This window comes from Cladophialophora psammophila, assembly GCF_000585535.1.
Source record: "Cladophialophora psammophila CBS 110553 chromosome Unknown aczJe-supercont1.3, whole genome shotgun sequence".
Taxonomy (NCBI): Eukaryota; Fungi; Ascomycota; class Eurotiomycetes; order Chaetothyriales; family Herpotrichiellaceae; genus Cladophialophora; species Cladophialophora psammophila.
Genome location: NW_006912924.1, coordinates 1,299,596 through 1,318,187, shown reverse-complemented (window position 1 = coordinate 1,318,187; position 18,592 = coordinate 1,299,596). Strand labels below are relative to the sequence as shown.

Sequence of the window (18,592 nt, the reverse complement as noted above, 5' to 3'; positions counted from 1 at the left end):
GACCTGCTGAATCGGTACTGAGTAACCCCACGATGAGCTCTGCCACGCGTCTCTCGACGCCCCAGGACACGTGGTGGTAGAGGTCGCGGCGACAGTCCGAAGGTATCCCGCAGTATCACCGTGTTTTGTTCGATGCCTCAAGGCTTGTCATCATCGCAGTCCTCTTCTGGAGACGATACGGCTCCCCGGAACCACAGCCTGGGCTGTCCCGAAACCCGTCTCTCAACGGATGGAAGGAGGAATTGTACAAGGAAGTGCTGGAAGGTGGATGTCACTGAAGGGGCAAGAAGGGGGCAAAAGGGGGTTGCTTGTGATAGGCATTCACGTGCGACACGTGTTGCCAAGCTTTGTAATGACAAAAGACAGACAGAGCCTTGGCGGCTCGGCGGCCACAACATCGCAAATTGCGAGGCCACCCAACTCGCAGTGTCTACCAAGTATTCATGTCATCCAATTGAGCAGTGGATGAGGTTGTGCAAACTTCCATCTCTCGTCTTCCGCGCGCTACAAGCCCCGGCTATCATGATACTAACAACTTATGCTTAACCCTAGCCTCACCAGCCCTAGGCCCCCTTCAGCCCCCTTTGCTGGTACATAACGAGATCCGAGACGTCGACGACCCCCAAAGCCTATCTACGACCAATCACCAACCATCACCCTATCGTCTGCTTGGTATCTCGAACAGCTTCTGACTGTTTATATTTGATATCCGCTTCATGAAAGATACGTGTCATTCCCATCATGATGGTCGAGTCTATCTCTATCTCCAGCTTCCCTAATCAGACACGAGCTTGGGTCCAAAGCCTGGTGGCGCAAGGCCCTTATCGACCTTCTTCTTCGGTGTGATGCATTTTCTTTTTTCGCATATTATTGCTTCGATCCCCCAAACTGCGTCGCTTCTCTGTCACATCTTTCTAGGCTCCTTGTGACGAGGTGCACGTGGAGTTGAGACCTTCTACATGTATATCGGGTTCCTGGCGTTGCATTCCACGTTTGCGAGAAAATGGACGAGGTGAAAAGAGAGAAATCACCCGAAAACGCCGAGGAACCTCTTGCCTCTGGCGAACAGCAGATTGTGATCTCCTTGGAAGGAGAAATTATCAATGCCTCCGGTCATGTCGATCAGCTGGATCGCCAGTATGGACTGTTGAGCATCTGCGGTCTCGCATTGACGGTCGACAATGCTTGGGTCGCCCTGGGGACATCGCTCGCAGTCTCTATCTACAACGGGGGCGCGCCGGGGGTGATTTGGGAGCTGTGGATTGCCGCATTCTACTACAGCTTTATCAACGCGTCCATTGCCGAACTTGCTTCCTCGGTGCCTTCTTCTGGAGGCGTGTACCACTGGGCCACCATCACCGCCGGACCCAAATGGGGCCGTCCTGTGGGTTTCTTCGCTGGCTCTTTGAACTATTTCGGCTGGCTGTTTGACCTGGCGTCCATCGCGTACATCATGTCGGAGCTGTGCGTCCAAATGTACTTTTTGTACCATCCCGACTACGTCATTCAGCCTTGGAATCTCTTCGTTGGCTTGGTTTGCATCATAATCCTGTGCCTGACAGTCACCATCTTTTTCAACAGCAGCCTGGCTTACCTCCAACACTTTGGGCTGTTCATTGTCACGGTGGGCGGCATCATCACCATCATTGTCCTCGCCGGTATGCCGGCCTCCCATGCGTCCAATAGGTTCGTCTGGACAGACTTCCAGAACAACACTGGATGGAGTAGCGGGGTTGCTTTCTTGACTGGTGTTCTCAACGGGGCTTTCACCATTGGAACGCCCGACGCTGTGACACACATGGCTGAGGAACTTCCTAATCCAAAACGCGACTTACCGAAGGCCGTCTTTATTCAGCTCGGGCTCGGATTCCTCTACGCCTGGTGCTTCGCAATTGCCTTGTTCTACGGCGTCAACGACCTCAACGCGGTTCAGAATAGCAACGGCTCATTCCCCCTCGCCCAGGCTTACTCGCAAGCGACGGGCAGCCGCGCAGCAACCTTCGGCCTGCTTTTCATCATCTTCTTGTCACTCATCCCTTGCTTGATCGGGACCTTTTTGACCGTCGGACGAACGTGGTGGGCCCTTGCTCGCGACAATGCCACGCCCTTCTCGGGCTTCTTCTCCCACGTGAACGAGAGGCTCAGCTGCCCGATCGAAGCCACCCTCTTGACTGGATTGTTGACCATCGGTCTTTGCGCCATCACCCTAGGCAGCGCGACCGCCTTCACCGACTTGGCTGGCTCCTTTGTCGTTCTCACCAGCGCCTCATACGCCGTGACCATCCTGCCAAACATGCTTACGCGGAGGAAGTACATGCCTGTTGGTCCCTTCACTTTGGGCAAGGTGGGCTACCTCATCAACGGCCTCGCCGTCTTCTTCATCATCTTCTTCGACACCTTTTTCTGCTTTCCGGTGAGTTGTCTGTCTAGACCCACACCCATATTTCCCCCTTTGCTCCTCCCACTTAGGGTAAAGTTAACTCGTTCGTTCTTCACTACTAGTATGCCCTGCCCACAACTGTGGCCACTATGAACTATAATTCCGTCATCCTCGTCGGAGTCGTCGTCCTCACGACCTTTTGGTGGTTCGTCCACGCCGTCCGCAAGTACGAGGGACCTAATGTGGGCAAGATGATCCAAGCAAATATAATGGAGGCACGCCGAGCGTCAAAGGTATAGATAGGGAGGGGAGGGAAAACCAAGCCTCGAGGTAGAAACAGAGACTTCGGTCGTGTCTCGAAAAGCTTTCCCTTTTGCTTCCAGAACCAGAGCCGGTGCCTCTGCGAGGCGTGTGTGACTCGCTTATCCCGCAGATGCTGGGACGTTGTGACCATCGTAATAATCGTCCACGACTAGGTGCCCGGAGGGACTTTGCACTTTGCATCTAGCGAGTGGCATTTGCATCTGTGGTGCACGCGTGAGTACGGGCGGCAGTCATACTATTTAGTGTCGACTTGACTTGTATGCCATCAAGCCCTCTCTCTGCCTCTGGCGCCTCGCGTCTGGAGGCGGTTGTTCGACGACGTGCTGGATCCCTCCCAGCTTCCGCCTGCCTGCGAAGGACACGCTAGAGACCTGTGAAAGAAGCAAATCTTGAAAGGGACCCGAAGAAGCGTGTACGGTTCTTCTCCTTCTATTGCATGTGAATGATATTTCGTGGAGCCTTGGACGGAAGGGAGTTAGACACATACACATGCACAAATGGAAACGGCGACGGGGTTCCTCCTCCTATATACTACATATGTACTCGGAAGGGGGCAGAAGATGCATCCATTGGCGACCTGACATGATTTCGCGGTGCGTGTGTTTAAGTCTGTATCCCAGGATTCCGAAATGGCTAGAACCCACTTTTCCGGCCCTTTTATCAAAAGGCGGGTTTTTCGTCATGCGGAAGACGAGGTTCATCGGGGGGAAGAGATTCCACATCCTTGGTCCCGACCACAACGACGGTCCCGTCTTCTATCTCTGTCGGAAAGGGGAAAGCCAGACATAGCAAGTAGTATGTGATGCTAGAGCCGGCGGATTTGTTCTTAGCGACAGTAGATTCGCTTGCTGGGAGGAGAAAAACCACTTACGATGCGATGACCAGTCCATCGAGCCAACCGAGCGTGTAGAATTCCAAAATGCCCTTGTCCATTTTGATGTTGGAGTTGATATTGTAGATTAGACCTGGCAGGAGCGGGACCACGCCGACCAGCCACGCTGTCAGGGCGCGGAAGTTACAGCCTTTCCAGTACCAGTACAGCCCGCCCGGTCTGTAGAGGTGGTATATATTGTATGGTCTAGCTTTCCGGATGATGAGGTAGTCGCACAGGATGACTGGGAGGACGAGTCAGAGATATATCTGTGGAGGACGCAAGAACCGACGGAGTGGGATGTGGTGTGGCTTACTTCCAACCAACGGGCCCAGGAATATCGAGTATCCTCCGACGAAGTTGAAAAAGCGGGAAGCCCGAGCCTGAATGACCCAAGGGTTCATTGCAAACCCGAGAATAGCGCAAAGAATCTGCCCGCGTCTGTCGCCGTCAGTTGCTGAGACCAGATGGCCGCGCCTGGAAGCAGGGTGCTGGATGGCTTACCGAACGTTCATATACCGCGGGAAGATTCCCGCGATGTCATGAGCAAAGGGAATACTGTTTCCTGTGATATCTAATGGAGTGTCAGTGTGAAGAACAGAGGCTCGATAGAACGTCGAACGACTCACTTGTTGCAATGGTCGCAAATGCGAAGAGCAAGCCGGCAAAGAATTTTGCAGTTCGGTTGTTCCAGAGCAAAACGATCGTCAATGGATTCCAGAGAACCTGGCCGTAAACGACTTGGGCTGTGGCGGCCATGAGCGCTTGGAAAAGGTGTCAGTCAAGCGAAGTACCATCCGAACATGTTCCTCACCTCCGAGCAATTCAACTAGCAGAAGTTAGTCCCAGTTTTGTTTCGCTGCACTCCATCGACTTACTCATCGTGATGCATATCGGCAATGCAAATGCCTGTGCAATAGCTGAGCTCCGAGGATTTTTGGCATAGCGAGTGATGTCCGCCATGTTGACCGCGAAGGCTGTCATCGCAATTAGCAAGAATCTCCCACGCGAGACGGTTATACATACTGGCATTTCCTCCGATGGTGGCTAGGATTGTTGAGCAAAAGACGTATCCAATCGACCATCCGCTGGTGATTTTGTTGGGAATAGAAAACAAAGGCCCAACGCCATGGCCTGCCGTCAGTGCCCACGTAAACAGCGCCACATAGAAGAATGGCATGATTGCAATCTTGACTGCGAATAGCCAGCGCAGTGAGGACATGGGCACGAAGAGCAAGGGGAAAGAGGCAATCCAGAACAGAGCGAAGCAAAGCAGGTCCGGGGCCGTGATGTCCGCACTTTTGGGAAGGCTGTCTAAGTGCCAGTGGGCAAAGGACGGCCAGATGGCCTCAAGCATGCACCGAACGGCATTGCCACCGAGAGTGGCTTGAACGCCATAAAGGATGACGCAGAAAATACCGCGGATGATCTGCCAACGTCAGTCACGAACTCGCCAAGTTTAGACTTACATACCATTGCCCAGTATGCGCCTATCATGCCATACGACCTGGAGTGTTCTCAGCGTCCGCTTCAGGAGAGAACTATTCCCACTTACGCTCGAGCAATGACCGGGAATGGGACTGAGTACTGCAAGATGATTAGCGGGGGCCATGTTGGGTTCACGAACTACTGTACCTTGCTTCCAAGCCAACCCACAATGCACACAGGCCCAGTAACGAGAAGATTTCCGATCAAGCAGGCCACCATTGCTAGACCTGGATTCAACCCCAGTGCGACAGCGCTGGAAGGCACCTGCATTTGTGCGGGATTGAAACCTTCAGCAATCCAGAAGCCTCCGACACTGAGCAAGGGTGTTTAGCTCTTCGGTCTCCAAGTCGCAAGCAGCGAAAACAGCAGGACTTACTGCCACCATTCCCAGGTTTTCTTCTCTTCGGGCACCGGGTCGAGATCTTTGTTGCTCCATCGTGCCGCGTCTGGCTCTGATGTGAAGGCCCCCGCATGGGGGTGTAGCACGATGTGCTTGTCGTAGAATTGGCGAAGCTTGCCCATTGACGACGAACAAAATACTCGAGACTGCGCTTTGCGTGTTGTTATAGTGTTGACGGCTGCTTCAGTTGTATCTGCAGGGACGGGTCCCTGTACAGCAAAAGCTCCACTACGTGGGAGTCGAATGCCTCATAAATAGATGTGATGTATACTGCAGAATTGTAAATAGCGTCCCACACCTCATGCAAGGCTATCATCCCCGGCCAGATCTAGACTTGGTGGATTCAGCTGCAGGCGGGCTTATCATTCGAGGCCCGCGGGCTCCCCACGATAACGAGATTCGATAACTTGACCAACCACGTCCGAGAAAGACATATTGCCAAAGCTGTACACAAGTTGTGGAGGTACTGCTCTGGACAGTGCTCTCGCTTTGCACACCTCGAAGATCGCGTAAAAGGGAGCATCACAGACCATGCTTAGGAAACTGCTGATAATAAATCCGAACGGATCGAGCGCGATTACTCAATTGATTAAATCGGGTATCGACCGCCACCTGGGTCCAGTAGGATGCACCTCGCTGCGAAGCAGTGCTGATGGAAGCTGAACACATCTTAGATACTGAGCACATATTGGACGTGCCCTGGCGGGCCTCCGGTTTTGCAGAGCCACGATATCGACCAAAACGCAGACACATGTTTTCAGCTACTGCTCGACATCACCGAAGACTATGATGGCTTTTTGTTGGCTTGCTATGCAGATCACCCACTCGTCACGTTATTGCAAGCTCGAGTCGACCCTAAACCGGTCGTGGGCATCTTTGAAGCAAGCATATACGCCGCTCTCAGTGGTCTCCAGCCCGCTAAGCGTTTTGCAATCTTGACAACAGGAGAAGCATACGAAAAGCAACTGGAAGAGGGTGTGGTACGCTTGGTTGGTAAATCTCGAGCGGATTCTTGTTTTGCTGGGGTGGTCTCAACAGGCGTGGGCATACTTGACCTCGCCAAAAACTCGCAAGGACTCGTAAAAACGAAGATAAAAGCAGGGGTGAAGAAGCTACTCGGCAAGTCTGAGATTGCAGCTATTTGCATAGGTGGTGTAATTTTATTTGGCATGGAACCTCTGGTCAGAGAAGCATGTCAAGAAGAGCTCGGAAGTGAAGCTGGTCGAGAGATAACCGTAATAGACCAATTAGAGGCAGGTGCTGTTATGGTCCGATATGCCATTCACAAGAAGGGATTGGATATGTTCGGCTGACCGTCAGAATATCGAGCCTAGTCAAATTCGAGCATAGACAAGATTATCGACTTTTGGAAGATCCGGCTGAAGGCCTCCGGCCATTCCATTATCGAGCGGCGCGCTCTTCCTGACATAGGGGAATGTTGTGTGCCAATGCAGCGCGACGTCTTTTCGGGTCGTAATCCAAACATCGGGCTGTTGTTGAACATATCGGACAAAAGACTGAACCGCGGCAAATCTACCAGGTTTGCCGCTAATCCTGCAATGCAAGCCGATCGTCATCATCTTTGGTCGACCTTCGAGCCCTTCAGCATAGAGGACGTCAAAAGAACTCTTCAGGTACTCCAAGAAAGCACTCGAAGAGCCCCATGTACCTGGGGCGATCTGATATTTCAGATCATTGTTGTCGTAGCTGTAAGGGAGCATCAACATGCCCTTGGGTCGATCCGCATTATACTCAGCAGGCACATCAGCCCAGTAGGGGAGGTCGTCTGAAAAGCAATCCGCTTCATAAAGTAAGGGCGCGCCAAGCTCTTCGTGGACCTCGTGTATCAAGGCTTTAGAATGAGACGAACACCGCCCGACAAACCATCCCGAAGGGTATCTTCCAGTTGTGGCTTTCAAGCATTGCATCTGCCGCAAGATGTACTGTTTCTCTTCTTCTGGGCTCATGTTGTGATAAGGAACCCAGCGATAACCGTGGCTAGCGATCTCATGGCCACCTTCCACTAGACTTCGAGCGAGTGGTATGTTTTTTTCAAGAGCTTGGCCGACAGCGTTGATGGTGGTTCGGATATTGTTCTTCTCGAACATGTTCAGAAGACGCCAAACTCCTACACGAGCGCCATAGTCATAGTCGCTTTCGATCTTAGGATCCCTCGATCCAACGCGCGGTGCAACATGAGCCTGTTCCCACAGGACGCTCTCAGTCTGCCCGTCGCCATTCAACAGTGATCTCTCAGCGCCTTCTTCGTAATTGATGACAAAAGAGACAGCGATCTTGGCATCGTTCGGCCAGCGCGGATGAATAGAGTCTCTTCCATAGCCCACAAGATCTCTTTTGAAGTCGTACTTTGTCCCTTGTAGAGGGTCGACGTTAGGAGCATCAAGGCTGATAGCGACGTGGTCTACAGTTTGCAAGGCCATGATAAAGCAGTGCTCAAGGTGAAGTCTTTCGGCCTATAGGGAAATTGGAGCGACACGCATAAATTGATGTAAGTTGTGAGGTCGGCAGAGGGATTGATAGAGTGCTCCCACAGCACGTGACACGGGCTCTGCCCGGCGAGCCCGTGGCCCTCGCAAATGCCCGCGGGCAGATCCTGAGACAGAGATATTATCGGACAAGTCCACGGGTGAAAAACACAAATCGCAGACCTTTTATTCGAGGCTCGCGCAGTTATCCTCCGTTCGACTACTATCGAGTGGGGAAAATATCGTCTTAAGGCCAAAAAATTCTCGAGTGAAGATGCCTCGTGATAACTGGAGGCTCTCAGAACCCTTTGGCTTCGTTGTTCGGATTTTGAGGGTGATACACCTGACCTACGTAGAACAGGTCTGGGAGACAAGGTCGTCGAAATCATAGAGCCAGGGCTGGTTCGGGCTAAAGCTAATACCTGCTGGTAAGGCCTGGAGGTCTTCAGCAATATTTTCGAAGGCCTGCGTGTTCGGTATGTGGCTGTCAGCCTCATCTTGGCTTTCAGTGTTTGACAATGACGTCGACCGTGTCTGATCCGCAGACCGATCTGTTCGTCCTTGATCATGACCAGGGATGACGTTGGGAGGACCTTGAGGGCGATATGTCGCCAGGAAACCCGCATTTGATTGCAGGAGGTCGACCGCGGATTTGGTGAAGCCAGCGCCGGGTCCGTTGATGTTGAGCAGCCATCGAAACTCGGCGATTTGAGAATGGATAGCTCTCGACTCGCTCGGTTCAGTGCTTGTCGCGAGAAGCACCAACGAGAACGTGGCGATAATAGCCAAGCAAGATCCCGAAGCGAAATGCCAGAATCCTTGCATATGTTCGGGCTTCAGCCGTTTCAGAAAGTCGACAACGGATTTGAACCTCATGATCGCCGCTTCTCGTGTTATCCGTCGCAGACCAGCGTCTAGAGGTTGCTTCATCTCTGACTCGACAATCGCTCGGTGGAGAGTCACCTCCACGGTCAGATAGGCTAGGTATAGTTGCCCTGGACAGTGGTTAAGCCGGAATACAACGCCTTTCCCACACTCTACATACCTGTAGCCGACAATTTTCTAGATTGGGTAGTGCCGAGTTCCAAACAAGAGGGAAGATTGCTATACCAAGCCTTCAGTCGTAGTTGAATCGGCTTAACTGTTTGCAGCAGAGCGACTGTGCTGTCATGTCTCTTGCTGGCTTGTACGGTAAACAGCTCGTCGATAACGTCGGACAGTATTTGTGTCAGTGTTGAGAGATGTATGAAGATTAGAATGCCTTTCTCCACCTCGGAGCTCCCCTGCTCCACGTCATCCTCTTCAACATTCTCTGGAAAGTCATCCTGTTTGAGCGGAAAGACTTCCCAATTGTCCACCTTGATGTGTGAGGGACGTCCATGCACGAGCGCTCCCCATTTGTCCTGCATGAAGAGAGCCCAGGCGAGGCGTCTGCGCACGCCTTTCTCCCAGTCAGGAATTTGCCAATGTGTGCAGTCGCGGTGCAAACCAACCTCTTCGGCAGTAGCAACTAGTTGAGCCGTCAACCTCCAAGAATCGTGTCTGGGCCGCTGTAAGAACAGTAAGCCGGCCTGGATATCAGAGACTTTGGCGGCCTTATCGAACGCCATTAGACATGGAACAACTTGTTCAAGGCCCAAGACATCAGGCTTCACGAAATAAGCAAGGTCAACGCTATAGGACCACCAGTTCAAGGCCAACATATAAACAGCAGCCAAACATGCGGGTGTTAGTTCCCGATATGAGCGGCCATACTTCACGAGGAAGACATCTTTGTGAAGAATTGGGAAGCTGGGGTGAACGATACGAAAGTATAGCTCAACCAGAGCTGGTCCATGGGGCGATATGGTAGCCTCGATTCTGTCGAGAACCTCAAGTTGGTCGTTGATGACATCCTGGTCATCTGGAAGCATGAGGAAATAGCCATTCTGGCCGACGCGACGAACCTCGCAGTCAGGAACAGAGGCTCGATATTTGCCTAGCTGAGAGATAGCCGGAAGTTCAAGCAGCAGGCGGCTTGGAGACGACGTAGCGCCGATGTAAGAGTTTGTTCGAAAGTGTTGATGGCCAAGAGTCTGCCTTAGCAACGACGCCTCTGGAAAATTCGAGTAATCGTGCGGTTGTTCTTTCTGGGTCGTTGCTGGCGAGACTGAGACGACAACAGCCTCGTCCGGGGAGGCTGCATCGGTTTGCTTTCGCTTCTTCTTGGGAGGCGCCTCAATAAAGGTGCATTGTTGGCCATGAGACCGGCACAGAGCGCAATCACGGCCTGAATCAGACACCCAACATCTTATCTTTCTCTTGCGGCAGGCATCGCAAGGTCTATCAGGGCGAGACGACGATGCCATCGTGCCGCCACATTACTCCAACGACGCAACGCGGGTCATTCGCGAGTCACTATTGTCCGAAGTGCTGGTCGGACTTGGTACGACGGAGAATGTGATAAGGGCTGGAGGTTCATAGCGCCAAGGAAGCTCAAACCACAAACGCGTCTTCTGTGGCGATGAAGCGTCTTGGCGTCTTGGCGTCTCCTGTAGAGGCACTTTGGGTAATTTGGGCACCCAGGAAGCCTCTCTATGCTCTGTAATACCTCTCTCCTGCATACGGAGGTTCCTTGGTGATACGTACCGTACGACCTCTTTACAAGGGTTGCCTCTCTGTCGCCCAGAGCAATGGCATGGCGTGGTAGATATGGCGCCACCTGGAGTAATGTAGGTTCCTAAATAGATAGGTACGTAGGCAGAGAACGTCATCTTCCTCGCAACGTTACCATGGCTCGGCTCGACAGGCTGCAAATTACGCACCGAATACTTCTCGACACATAGCGGAGTCGATAATGACATATGCCATGATACTAGGAATCGCATCTGTAGTTGGGTGGCGGGGATAATTCGCAATGGTATGGTCATGATCTCCCATGAACAGAATCAAAAGTGGAAAGGTAGAAATAGCATAACGCGCGTTGACCAAGTTTATCCATGTTTCATTGGCGATGTATATATTTCCGATACTGCCCATAATTTCTCAAAGTTGTGTCCTTGACATCATCGGTCGCCTTGAGACCGTTGCTCAGGCAAATCATCCCATCCTACTTTGCGTTCTTTCCCTGGACCGGTTCAGGATCAACGTCGCTGCCTTTGGTCGGGTGGATGCTTTCTGGCAGAGCCTTCTCCAGCTTCGCCGGCGCCACTTTCTGAATGAATTCGGGAACAACACTTGGGCCTGTAGCGTGGCTTTTGAAGCTGGTGTTTTCTTCCTTCTGCGGGTCGACGTCGCTGCCCTTGGTTGGGTGTACACTTTCAGGGAGAGCCTTTTCCAATCCTTCTGGGGCCGCTCGCTGTATGGGCTCGGGAACTACACTCTCCCCCGTCGCGTGGCTTTTGTTCATCTGTTGTTCTTCTTCCTCGTCAGCTTAGGATCTTGGGCGACGATCCAATGCGGATTGGATACCTGGGTTGTTGTAGTTGTTGTTCGAGGGGTTGGGTTGGGGCGTCCCGACCTGACGACGACCGCTAGAGACAAAGGTCCGGCTCAGCGCCCTTGTGCCGTTCAGACGCGGAACGACGCGATGGAAAAGTTGGACTCGCTGCATATTTTCTCTCTGTCGCTTTGCAATGGAGGGTAAAAATTGAGAACACCACGCCGTTGAGCTGCTCTGCTTACTCGAGGCTCTGAGGCTTGATATACCCCGGCTGGGTGCCTCATGGCATAGTCATGACATCAACGAGTTGAGTGGTGATTCATACAAACCTAATTCGCATCTGCGCGATCGATCGAGTGTGGATACCTTCTGACAGGCGATGAAGTTATGTAGAGCCCTGTTCTCGAAGAGACCGGTAGACGACCGATGACCCATCCATTCCGTAGGATAATCGTCCACTTCCCAGGATCTTCCTGAAGCCGACCGGCTTGCGTATTGGATTCAGCCCATCAAATCATTTTGAAACTGCAGGTATCGCTGATAGTATACCCAGCGACCTGCACTTACCTCGGTCTCACAAGGATATATTTCATGCGAAATGGCCATTCAACGTGGTTATAGAACTATAGGCCGTGGAGAGAGAATTGACCATACTAATGGAGTTTGTGGAGCTCGATGGGAAGCTGATGATGGTGGATGTGAGGTTCGGTTAAATCCCGGTCATTCCAGTCTCCAATTTCACATCTACAACACTTTTTGGATGGCACCGTCACTTGTAACCGAGTCAGTCTGCTGTTGAAATCATTCATCTACGTCGATGCTTCATGGTTCGCGTCACTGGGAGGCCTTGTACACATCATGTCGACGAGCTGCCAGCAGTCTTGCGCCTCGGCGCAGCCTCCTCACCCTTGCGATTGAGTCCTCCTGCGACGACACCTGCGTCGCGATCCTTTCGAAATGCAGAACGTCCAGTGACCCGCAACACGTGAAGACGCGATTACTCTTGAATGAGAAGGTCACTGCCAAAAACACCGGCAAAGGCGGCATCCTCCCCACCGAGGCACTCGAGAGTCACCAGGCGAACCTCTCGAAACTGCTGGAGAACGCGCTGCCATCGCTACCTGACGCCAACGATGCACTCCCCCACGCAAAGAGAATATGGCTTCGGGATGGTGCCCCGAAGCAAAAGCCAGACTTTATATCGGTGACGAGGGGGCCGGGAATGTCAGCTAATCTTGGTGTCGGGTTGGCCACGGCCAAGGGACTCGCGACGGCATGGCAGATACCAATTGTCGGCGTCCATCACATGCAAGCCCATGCTCTGACACCAAGGCTGGTCTCTGCGATGGCGAAGGGCCGAGATCCTGAGAAAGGTTCTCTGGGGCCAATGTTTCCATTCTTGACGTTGTTGGTTAGTGGCGGGCATACAATGCTACTCTATTCGAAAGGTCTGGTAGACCATAAGATCTTGGCTACCGCAACCGACACAGCCGTTGGAGATGAATTGGACAAATGCGGACGCCTCATCCTTCCCCAAGAACTGCGGCAGAGCACCCCGGATACTGCGTTTGGCAAGTACCTCTCCAGGTACGCCTTCAAGGATCCAGAAGAGTTCGAGTCCTGGGATGTGCCTCAAACGCGCATTGAAGAGATCAATAAGCCCATGAACGAGTTTGGATGGAGATTGACAACCCCAATGGCTCAAAACAGAGATCTGGCCTTTAGTTTCTCAGGCATTGCGAGCCAGATCAAAAGGATGATACTGGCAAGGGAAAAAGAAAACCGTCCAATGGAGGACCGAGAGCGGATTCTATTGGCCCGGTCCGTCATGGGTACGGCGTTCGAGCATCTGGGTTCGCGAACCATCATTGCGTTGGAGAAACTCCGAGCAGAGGGCGTGGAAATTCCCGCCCTGGTTGTGAGCGGAGGGGTCGCGGCGAACGATTTCCTGCGCTACTACCTGCGAAGACTTTTGGATGCGCGATCTTTTGAGCGAATGAGGCTGGTGTTTCCACCCATTGAGCTGTGCACGGATAATGCTGCGATGATTGGGTGGGCGGGTATGGAGATGTTCGAGGCTGGATATACAACGGACTTTGGCTGTGCACCCGTGAAAAAGTGGACAATGGACAGCCAAGGGCCCGATGGAGGGATCTTGGGGATTGGAGGGTGGCTAACGAACTAGTCCCGGGTGAGTTTTTTCTGTAATTGTCACAAGTAGCAAACAAAGACCGTTAGAGGAATCGCATTTGGACGAAATAAGCCTGACGTCCTGTTTCACGCGAGACGCGCTACGCCAATGGTCTCGTTCTCATCCAGAGCGAAAGCACCCGAAGCGATGATCATCTGTACGGATCAGGTGACAGCGTGGGCCGTGGCACAACAGAGGTTACCCAGTACAGAGGCTCAAATGTCGCAAAGCGAAGAGTCGCGATTGGTGCAAAATACGAGGAAGCTTGCAACAGGAGGGTGACAAAGGTAGACTCATGAGTCACTTGGACTGGACAGGAAATGCTGCATTCTGTCGTTTGGTCGGGCTTTTTCCTCGTGGAGTTTTGGCGGGAGTGGAAGACGCAACTCTTTCCCACTTACAGTCCTGACTCGGTAGGGCCTCCCAGGACATGCAGGGATACAGAAGACACAAGTATTACCGTTCTTTTTGAAGAGGCGTGCGTCATGAACGGACGGGAGGCCTGAAGTCCCTTGCATCTGGTGCATATCAGCCAATTGAAAGTGTGCAAGACGCGCCTTTGGTGCATTCACCGGTTTGAGCGGTTCCTGTCGAGTGGAATCCTGCGCATTGTGAACCAGGAACGAATGGATATTAATCGCCCCAAAGAGGACAGGGTGGCGACTTTCACCAAAAGTCCATGTGGGAAACTGCACGCTTGTGAGTTTCAATGGTTGCTCCCCGGTCGAAGCTTGAATTTCTGCACTGCCACACGCGCTCCCTGGCGCATCATCCATTCCCGATCACCTCTGCAGGGCATGTTTTCTTTCGAGGGGAGATTCCGGGGAGGAGATTGACGGGTTGGCATGTGAGAGCACCATTGTGATTCCGACTTGATAATCTGGTTTGGGACAAGGAAGAAGAGGCAGATGCCCGGAGCATAACCAATTCTGGGGGTTTATCATGATGGAGATGTCTCGATGTGCAACGGCTTGATTTCGTGCCGACTCCGTCTCTCATGTATGTACATAGTTATGTACTGTAGCGTCCATCTTGGCAGGGCTGACACTGGTTTGTGCAATCGATTAGATAAGCGATGGCGTGAGCTTCGAATATGTCATCCATAACGAACTGGCTGAGATAGAGATACCTCGTCCCGTCGCTGCTGGATCATGAATTTGAGTGGATGCCCGATTCCTGAGGCTCTGGTTCTTTGGGAGCACGACAGGAACAAGAATCCTGGTTCGTCGTGCATGGGGACCAAGAAACAGAAGGACCAGAGAGACACCTCGTACTTGGTACTGTACTGTAGGTACATAGATGGGGGTTGGCGGATGATGGGCAATAGTTACGGCCGACGAACAGGGGTGTTGAAGACCGAGACCAGGGTTATGAGGCCTAGCTGCCACCACTGCCAGTATAAAAGCGCCCAAACACACCACTGGCCGACACTGGCTTGCCCGCGCCACACTGGAAGGGCAGAGAAGCGAAGAGAGCCCTGTTGGCTGCACCCAATCACATTGCAGCGGTGGAGGTCCCCTGGCTGTGCCAAGCAGGCAACAGCGAACTTGAGATTCAAACATCATCAGCGCAACGGGCTTCACTTCGACTCATCTCGACTCACCCTTCTTCCTCTCAATCGCGACCTCTTCGCCCTGACCGTCTCCCTCCTCCCCTCCTTCAATCAGACTCGGCTACACAACCTTAGGGAAGCACCTGGACTCGCCACCTTGGCCTCAGGTTGTCTCCTCTCCACCATCCGCGGCCCTCTCTATCTCGCTGCCCATCTGAACCTCACGTCAACCCCATTCGGTTCGATTGCACTTCTGTCCTCTTGCAACGGACACTTGTGCATTCTCCAGACTCCTCCTATCAGGCTGTGAGCCCAGCAGGCTCTCACCCACTGGGATCGCGGTATATCGTCTGTCCGCTCCTTCCGAGACCATCCAACAACGGGTAAATATCCTCGCACGCCGCCTACCACAATCCACCTGCGCCCGACTTGAGAGGCCACACACTGTTTTCAAAAAGGAACCCCACAAATACACGGAGACGGCGTTCTCCCGACTGGACAATCGTTGGCACCAAGTGAGAAAGAAGGATCAACGACGCAGCAACTGTGAGTATAGGCGACTTTCGATTTCCAGAAAAGTACATTCTTCAGTCTTCGGTTTATATCGTTTGGGGGTTTATTTGTACGGGTGAGTCATAAGCACCGGGGAATGATCCAAAGCGACCAATCGACCGCGTGCTAAACTTCGGGCTAGCACTCTGCGTGTCATCTGGCATCTTTCCTAGGCCTGGCTCATCCAGAGTGTACATATACCAACCATGGCGTCCTCCACCATGCCTCCTCCTCCCACCCCTTTTGCTCATCGCCGTACTCCTCGACTCATCACCAAGGGTCTTTCTCCGTCTTCCCCCGCTTGGACAGAGTCATCAGCATGCAGCTTGCATAAGATGTCCCTGTCCAAGGGCGCAACTTTCCACTACTCATCCTCGCCGGCCACTGAGGATGACCCAGTGCTCAGCATCCCTCACCTGACTCGTCGCTCTCCAACATGCTCTCAATCCACTCTCACTAGCTGGCTTGCCGAAAAGGAAGACGTAGCTCAGTCTATCGCCGACTTCGAACAAACCTTCTCCGGCGCCCGAGGCAGAAAGACATCGAGCCGTCGTCGCCCAACCCAACTCCTTGACCAACAGGTCTGGGTTCGTCGCATCGCACTACCATCAGACGAAGGCTTGGGTTCATCGATCAGCCCAGCCAGTGACAAAGGTCTAGCCAAGTCATTTGAAAGAGCTTTGGATTTGTTGTCGAATAAGGACAGTGGGCTGGGCACATCCATCAGTGACTCAGCCGAGAAAGCCGTGGGAAACGCCGCCGAAGACGACGGTCTTGCACCAGCAATTCAAGGTTGGATTGCCCGCTGCATGTTGATGTGTAAAGACAGTGTTAACCAACCACCTGCAGTAGCTGACTCTCCAGACACGACCACTCGGCGCACTAGGCAACGAGGTAGTCTCCCCTCTTCGAGGACTTCCAGCACCGTTACCCGATCCGCTGTCACGCAGAGCATTGCTCCTCCTGCTTCTCGACATACCCTGCGTCATCCTGCATTGAGTCCCTCCGCTCGGAAGAAGATCAAGGACTATATAATCACACCCATCCTCCGAGAAGACCGCTTTGAGGACTTTCATCCTCTTGTCACTGCTCTTGGATCCAAGAACAACAAGGCTGTCACATGCCTGCGTGACCTTGAACAAAGCCTCATCTTCCAGCCACTGGTAAGCACCCTCCCCACTACCACCACCAGACTCCTGACACATTCTGACGTCGATTACAAGACCCTTGCCATCTCAAGGCAATTGTACCGCGTCTTTGGCGAGTTTACGATCCAGCTTGTTGTCGATACATATCAGCATCTCGCTGAGTCTGAACAACGCCGTGCTGCCGACCGGCCATACGATAACGGTTACTTCCTTGACTTGGTCCAACAAGTCAACCGACTAGCTGCGCATATCGGCTCTTCCAGTCGCGCTCAGCAGGCGGGCACTGCTGAGGAAGACGACGACATGGCTTACTCCATCGATGATGAGGTCACCCTTGAGGGTGGCCTCGGCGAAACCGGTAACGAAGCTGAGCTCGTTCGCTGGAAGAACGGCAAGGGCTATTCTCTCAGGACTGGTCTACCTTACATGCCCACTCCTGGAGTAAAGAGAGCGAGCAGCGAGGCTCTCGATGAAGATGTGGCAAGGTCCATGGCTCGCAGAAAGAAGGGCTACATCCCCGAGATCGTTGAGATGAAGTGCTCCGACCCTACTTGCGACAAGATCTTCACGAGGAAATGTGATCTGGCCAAACACGAAAAGACTCATTCTCGCCCTTTCAAATGTCCCGAGACGAGCTGCAAGTACCACGAGCTCGGTCTTCCGACTGAAAAGGAACGTGAGCGCCACATCAACGACCGTCATTCCAAAAATCCTGTCTACTATAAGTGCGACTTCTGTGAGTTCCGAACTAAGCGCGAGAGCAATTGCAAGCAACATCAGGAAAAGAAGCATGGCTGGCACTATGAGCGCGCCAAGGGCAAAGACAAGGCTGTCACGAAGATGACACCAGCTCAAACTCCACGAACTCCAAGCATGGATTACTCCCCCAGTCCAGCTGTATCTATTAGAACTTGGGACGATGCCAGTTCCGTTGCAGGAAGCATTGCTGGAAGTATGCCAGGTAGCAGTTCGATGACACCATTTGAGCAGCCAATCAACGCTTTCGACAACTTCAACTCAACGCCAGTCACTTATTCGAACCCAATCTTTCCGCGGAACCCTCCGGCGGCGCCATACAACCCCATGGGAGATGATTTCGACTTCAACGCCCCGTTCCAGAGCTCTTATCAGCCTGCTCAATATCCCAACATGATGACCACACCCATCACGCCAACCTACAGCAACATCACCGAGCCATCTCCATACAACACTGCAATGGATATCACAATTGATTGCAACAACCAAACTTCCTGGAACCAGGGGCTGCCGACCCCGAGCTCCTACTTCCAGCCAAATTCCCGCAATCCCTCCATCTCGGAGCATTCTCCCATGATTGCTGGTCCCTCTGGGCAGTCATTCAATGACGCCCCTTTGATTGCCTCGGACCCAGAATTTCCTCAGAACGACTTCTCACTGTTTGGAGGTGAAGGTAGCAGTGCGTTTTCCAACCCTGCCGCCGCCACAGCGACTTTGTTCCCAGGCGGTCCAGAGGCCTTCGCTACTCTTGACAACGACCCCATGTTCGCTTCTGCCTGGAACGATAGCGACTTCATCGATTATGATATGAACAACTAGAGATCGCTGGGGAAGACTCCTCGGCGGGAATCTTGTCAGAGAAGGCGGCGGAGGGACCATGCCCGCCGCCCTTGTACACATTAGCATGTTTTCACGGAGCGAGTGGAGTTCGTATTGGAGGACTTATTTTCTTTTCACTACTAACTCCACCCATCGACAAATATACAACCAAAAAAAAAGATGGAGGTGTTGAGACAAGAGTGA

The 18,592-nt window shown here is 52.7% G+C and overlaps 8 protein-coding genes across 8 annotated transcripts; 4 read left to right on the top strand and 4 right to left on the bottom strand.

Moving 5' to 3' along the window:
* Nucleotides 1-1,003: 1,003 nt before the first annotated feature.
* Nucleotides 1,004-2,679, top strand: A1O5_02659 (uncharacterized protein; the record flags this gene model as incomplete). The annotated part of the gene is made up of 2 exons (XM_007743273.1): nucleotides 1,004-2,413; nucleotides 2,503-2,679. The coding sequence occupies 2 exons, from the start codon at nucleotides 1,004-1,006 to the stop codon at nucleotides 2,677-2,679; spliced, it is 1,587 nt and encodes a 528-aa protein (XP_007741463.1).
* Nucleotides 2,680-3,571: 892 nt separating this feature from the next.
* Nucleotides 3,572-5,585, bottom strand: A1O5_02658 (uncharacterized protein; the record flags this gene model as incomplete). The annotated part of the gene is made up of 10 exons (XM_007743272.1): nucleotides 3,572-3,819; nucleotides 3,892-4,016; nucleotides 4,080-4,149; nucleotides 4,205-4,339; nucleotides 4,454-4,552; nucleotides 4,602-5,004; nucleotides 5,049-5,082; nucleotides 5,131-5,162; nucleotides 5,211-5,376; nucleotides 5,440-5,585. The coding sequence occupies 10 exons, from the start codon at nucleotides 5,583-5,585 to the stop codon at nucleotides 3,572-3,574; spliced, it is 1,458 nt and encodes a 485-aa protein (XP_007741462.1).
* Nucleotides 5,586-5,994: 409 nt separating this feature from the next.
* Nucleotides 5,995-6,776, top strand: A1O5_02657 (uncharacterized protein; the record flags this gene model as incomplete). Its single annotated transcript, XM_007743271.1, has 2 exons — nucleotides 5,995-6,084; nucleotides 6,138-6,776. The coding sequence occupies 2 exons, from the start codon at nucleotides 5,995-5,997 to the stop codon at nucleotides 6,774-6,776; spliced, it is 729 nt and encodes a 242-aa protein (XP_007741461.1).
* A 21-nt stretch (nucleotides 6,777-6,797) lies between these two features.
* On the bottom strand, nucleotides 6,798-7,904 carry A1O5_02656 (uncharacterized protein; the record flags this gene model as incomplete). Its single annotated transcript, XM_007743270.1, has 1 exon — nucleotides 6,798-7,904. The coding sequence occupies one exon, from the start codon at nucleotides 7,902-7,904 to the stop codon at nucleotides 6,798-6,800; it is 1,107 nt and encodes a 368-aa protein (XP_007741460.1).
* A 393-nt stretch (nucleotides 7,905-8,297) lies between these two features.
* Nucleotides 8,298-10,297, bottom strand: A1O5_02655 (uncharacterized protein; the record flags this gene model as incomplete). Its single annotated transcript, XM_007743269.1, has 2 exons — nucleotides 8,298-8,944; nucleotides 8,995-10,297. 2 exons carry the CDS (start codon nucleotides 10,295-10,297, stop codon nucleotides 8,298-8,300), a joined length of 1,950 nt encoding a protein of 649 aa, XP_007741459.1.
* A 740-nt stretch (nucleotides 10,298-11,037) lies between these two features.
* A1O5_02654 (uncharacterized protein) lies at nucleotides 11,038-11,337 on the bottom strand (the record flags this gene model as incomplete). The annotated part of the gene is made up of 1 exon (XM_007743268.1): nucleotides 11,038-11,337. The coding sequence occupies one exon, from the start codon at nucleotides 11,335-11,337 to the stop codon at nucleotides 11,038-11,040; it is 300 nt and encodes a 99-aa protein (XP_007741458.1).
* Nucleotides 11,338-12,187: 850 nt separating this feature from the next.
* On the top strand, nucleotides 12,188-13,555 carry A1O5_02653 (uncharacterized protein; the record flags this gene model as incomplete). The annotated part of the gene is made up of 1 exon (XM_007743267.1): nucleotides 12,188-13,555. One exon carries the CDS (start codon nucleotides 12,188-12,190, stop codon nucleotides 13,553-13,555), a length of 1,368 nt encoding a protein of 455 aa, XP_007741457.1.
* Nucleotides 13,556-15,871: 2,316 nt separating this feature from the next.
* Nucleotides 15,872-18,388, top strand: A1O5_02652 (uncharacterized protein; the record flags this gene model as incomplete). The annotated part of the gene is made up of 2 exons (XM_007743266.1): nucleotides 15,872-16,828; nucleotides 16,889-18,388. 2 exons carry the CDS (start codon nucleotides 15,872-15,874, stop codon nucleotides 18,386-18,388), a joined length of 2,457 nt encoding a protein of 818 aa, XP_007741456.1.
* Between the last annotated feature and the right edge of the window lie 204 nt (nucleotides 18,389-18,592).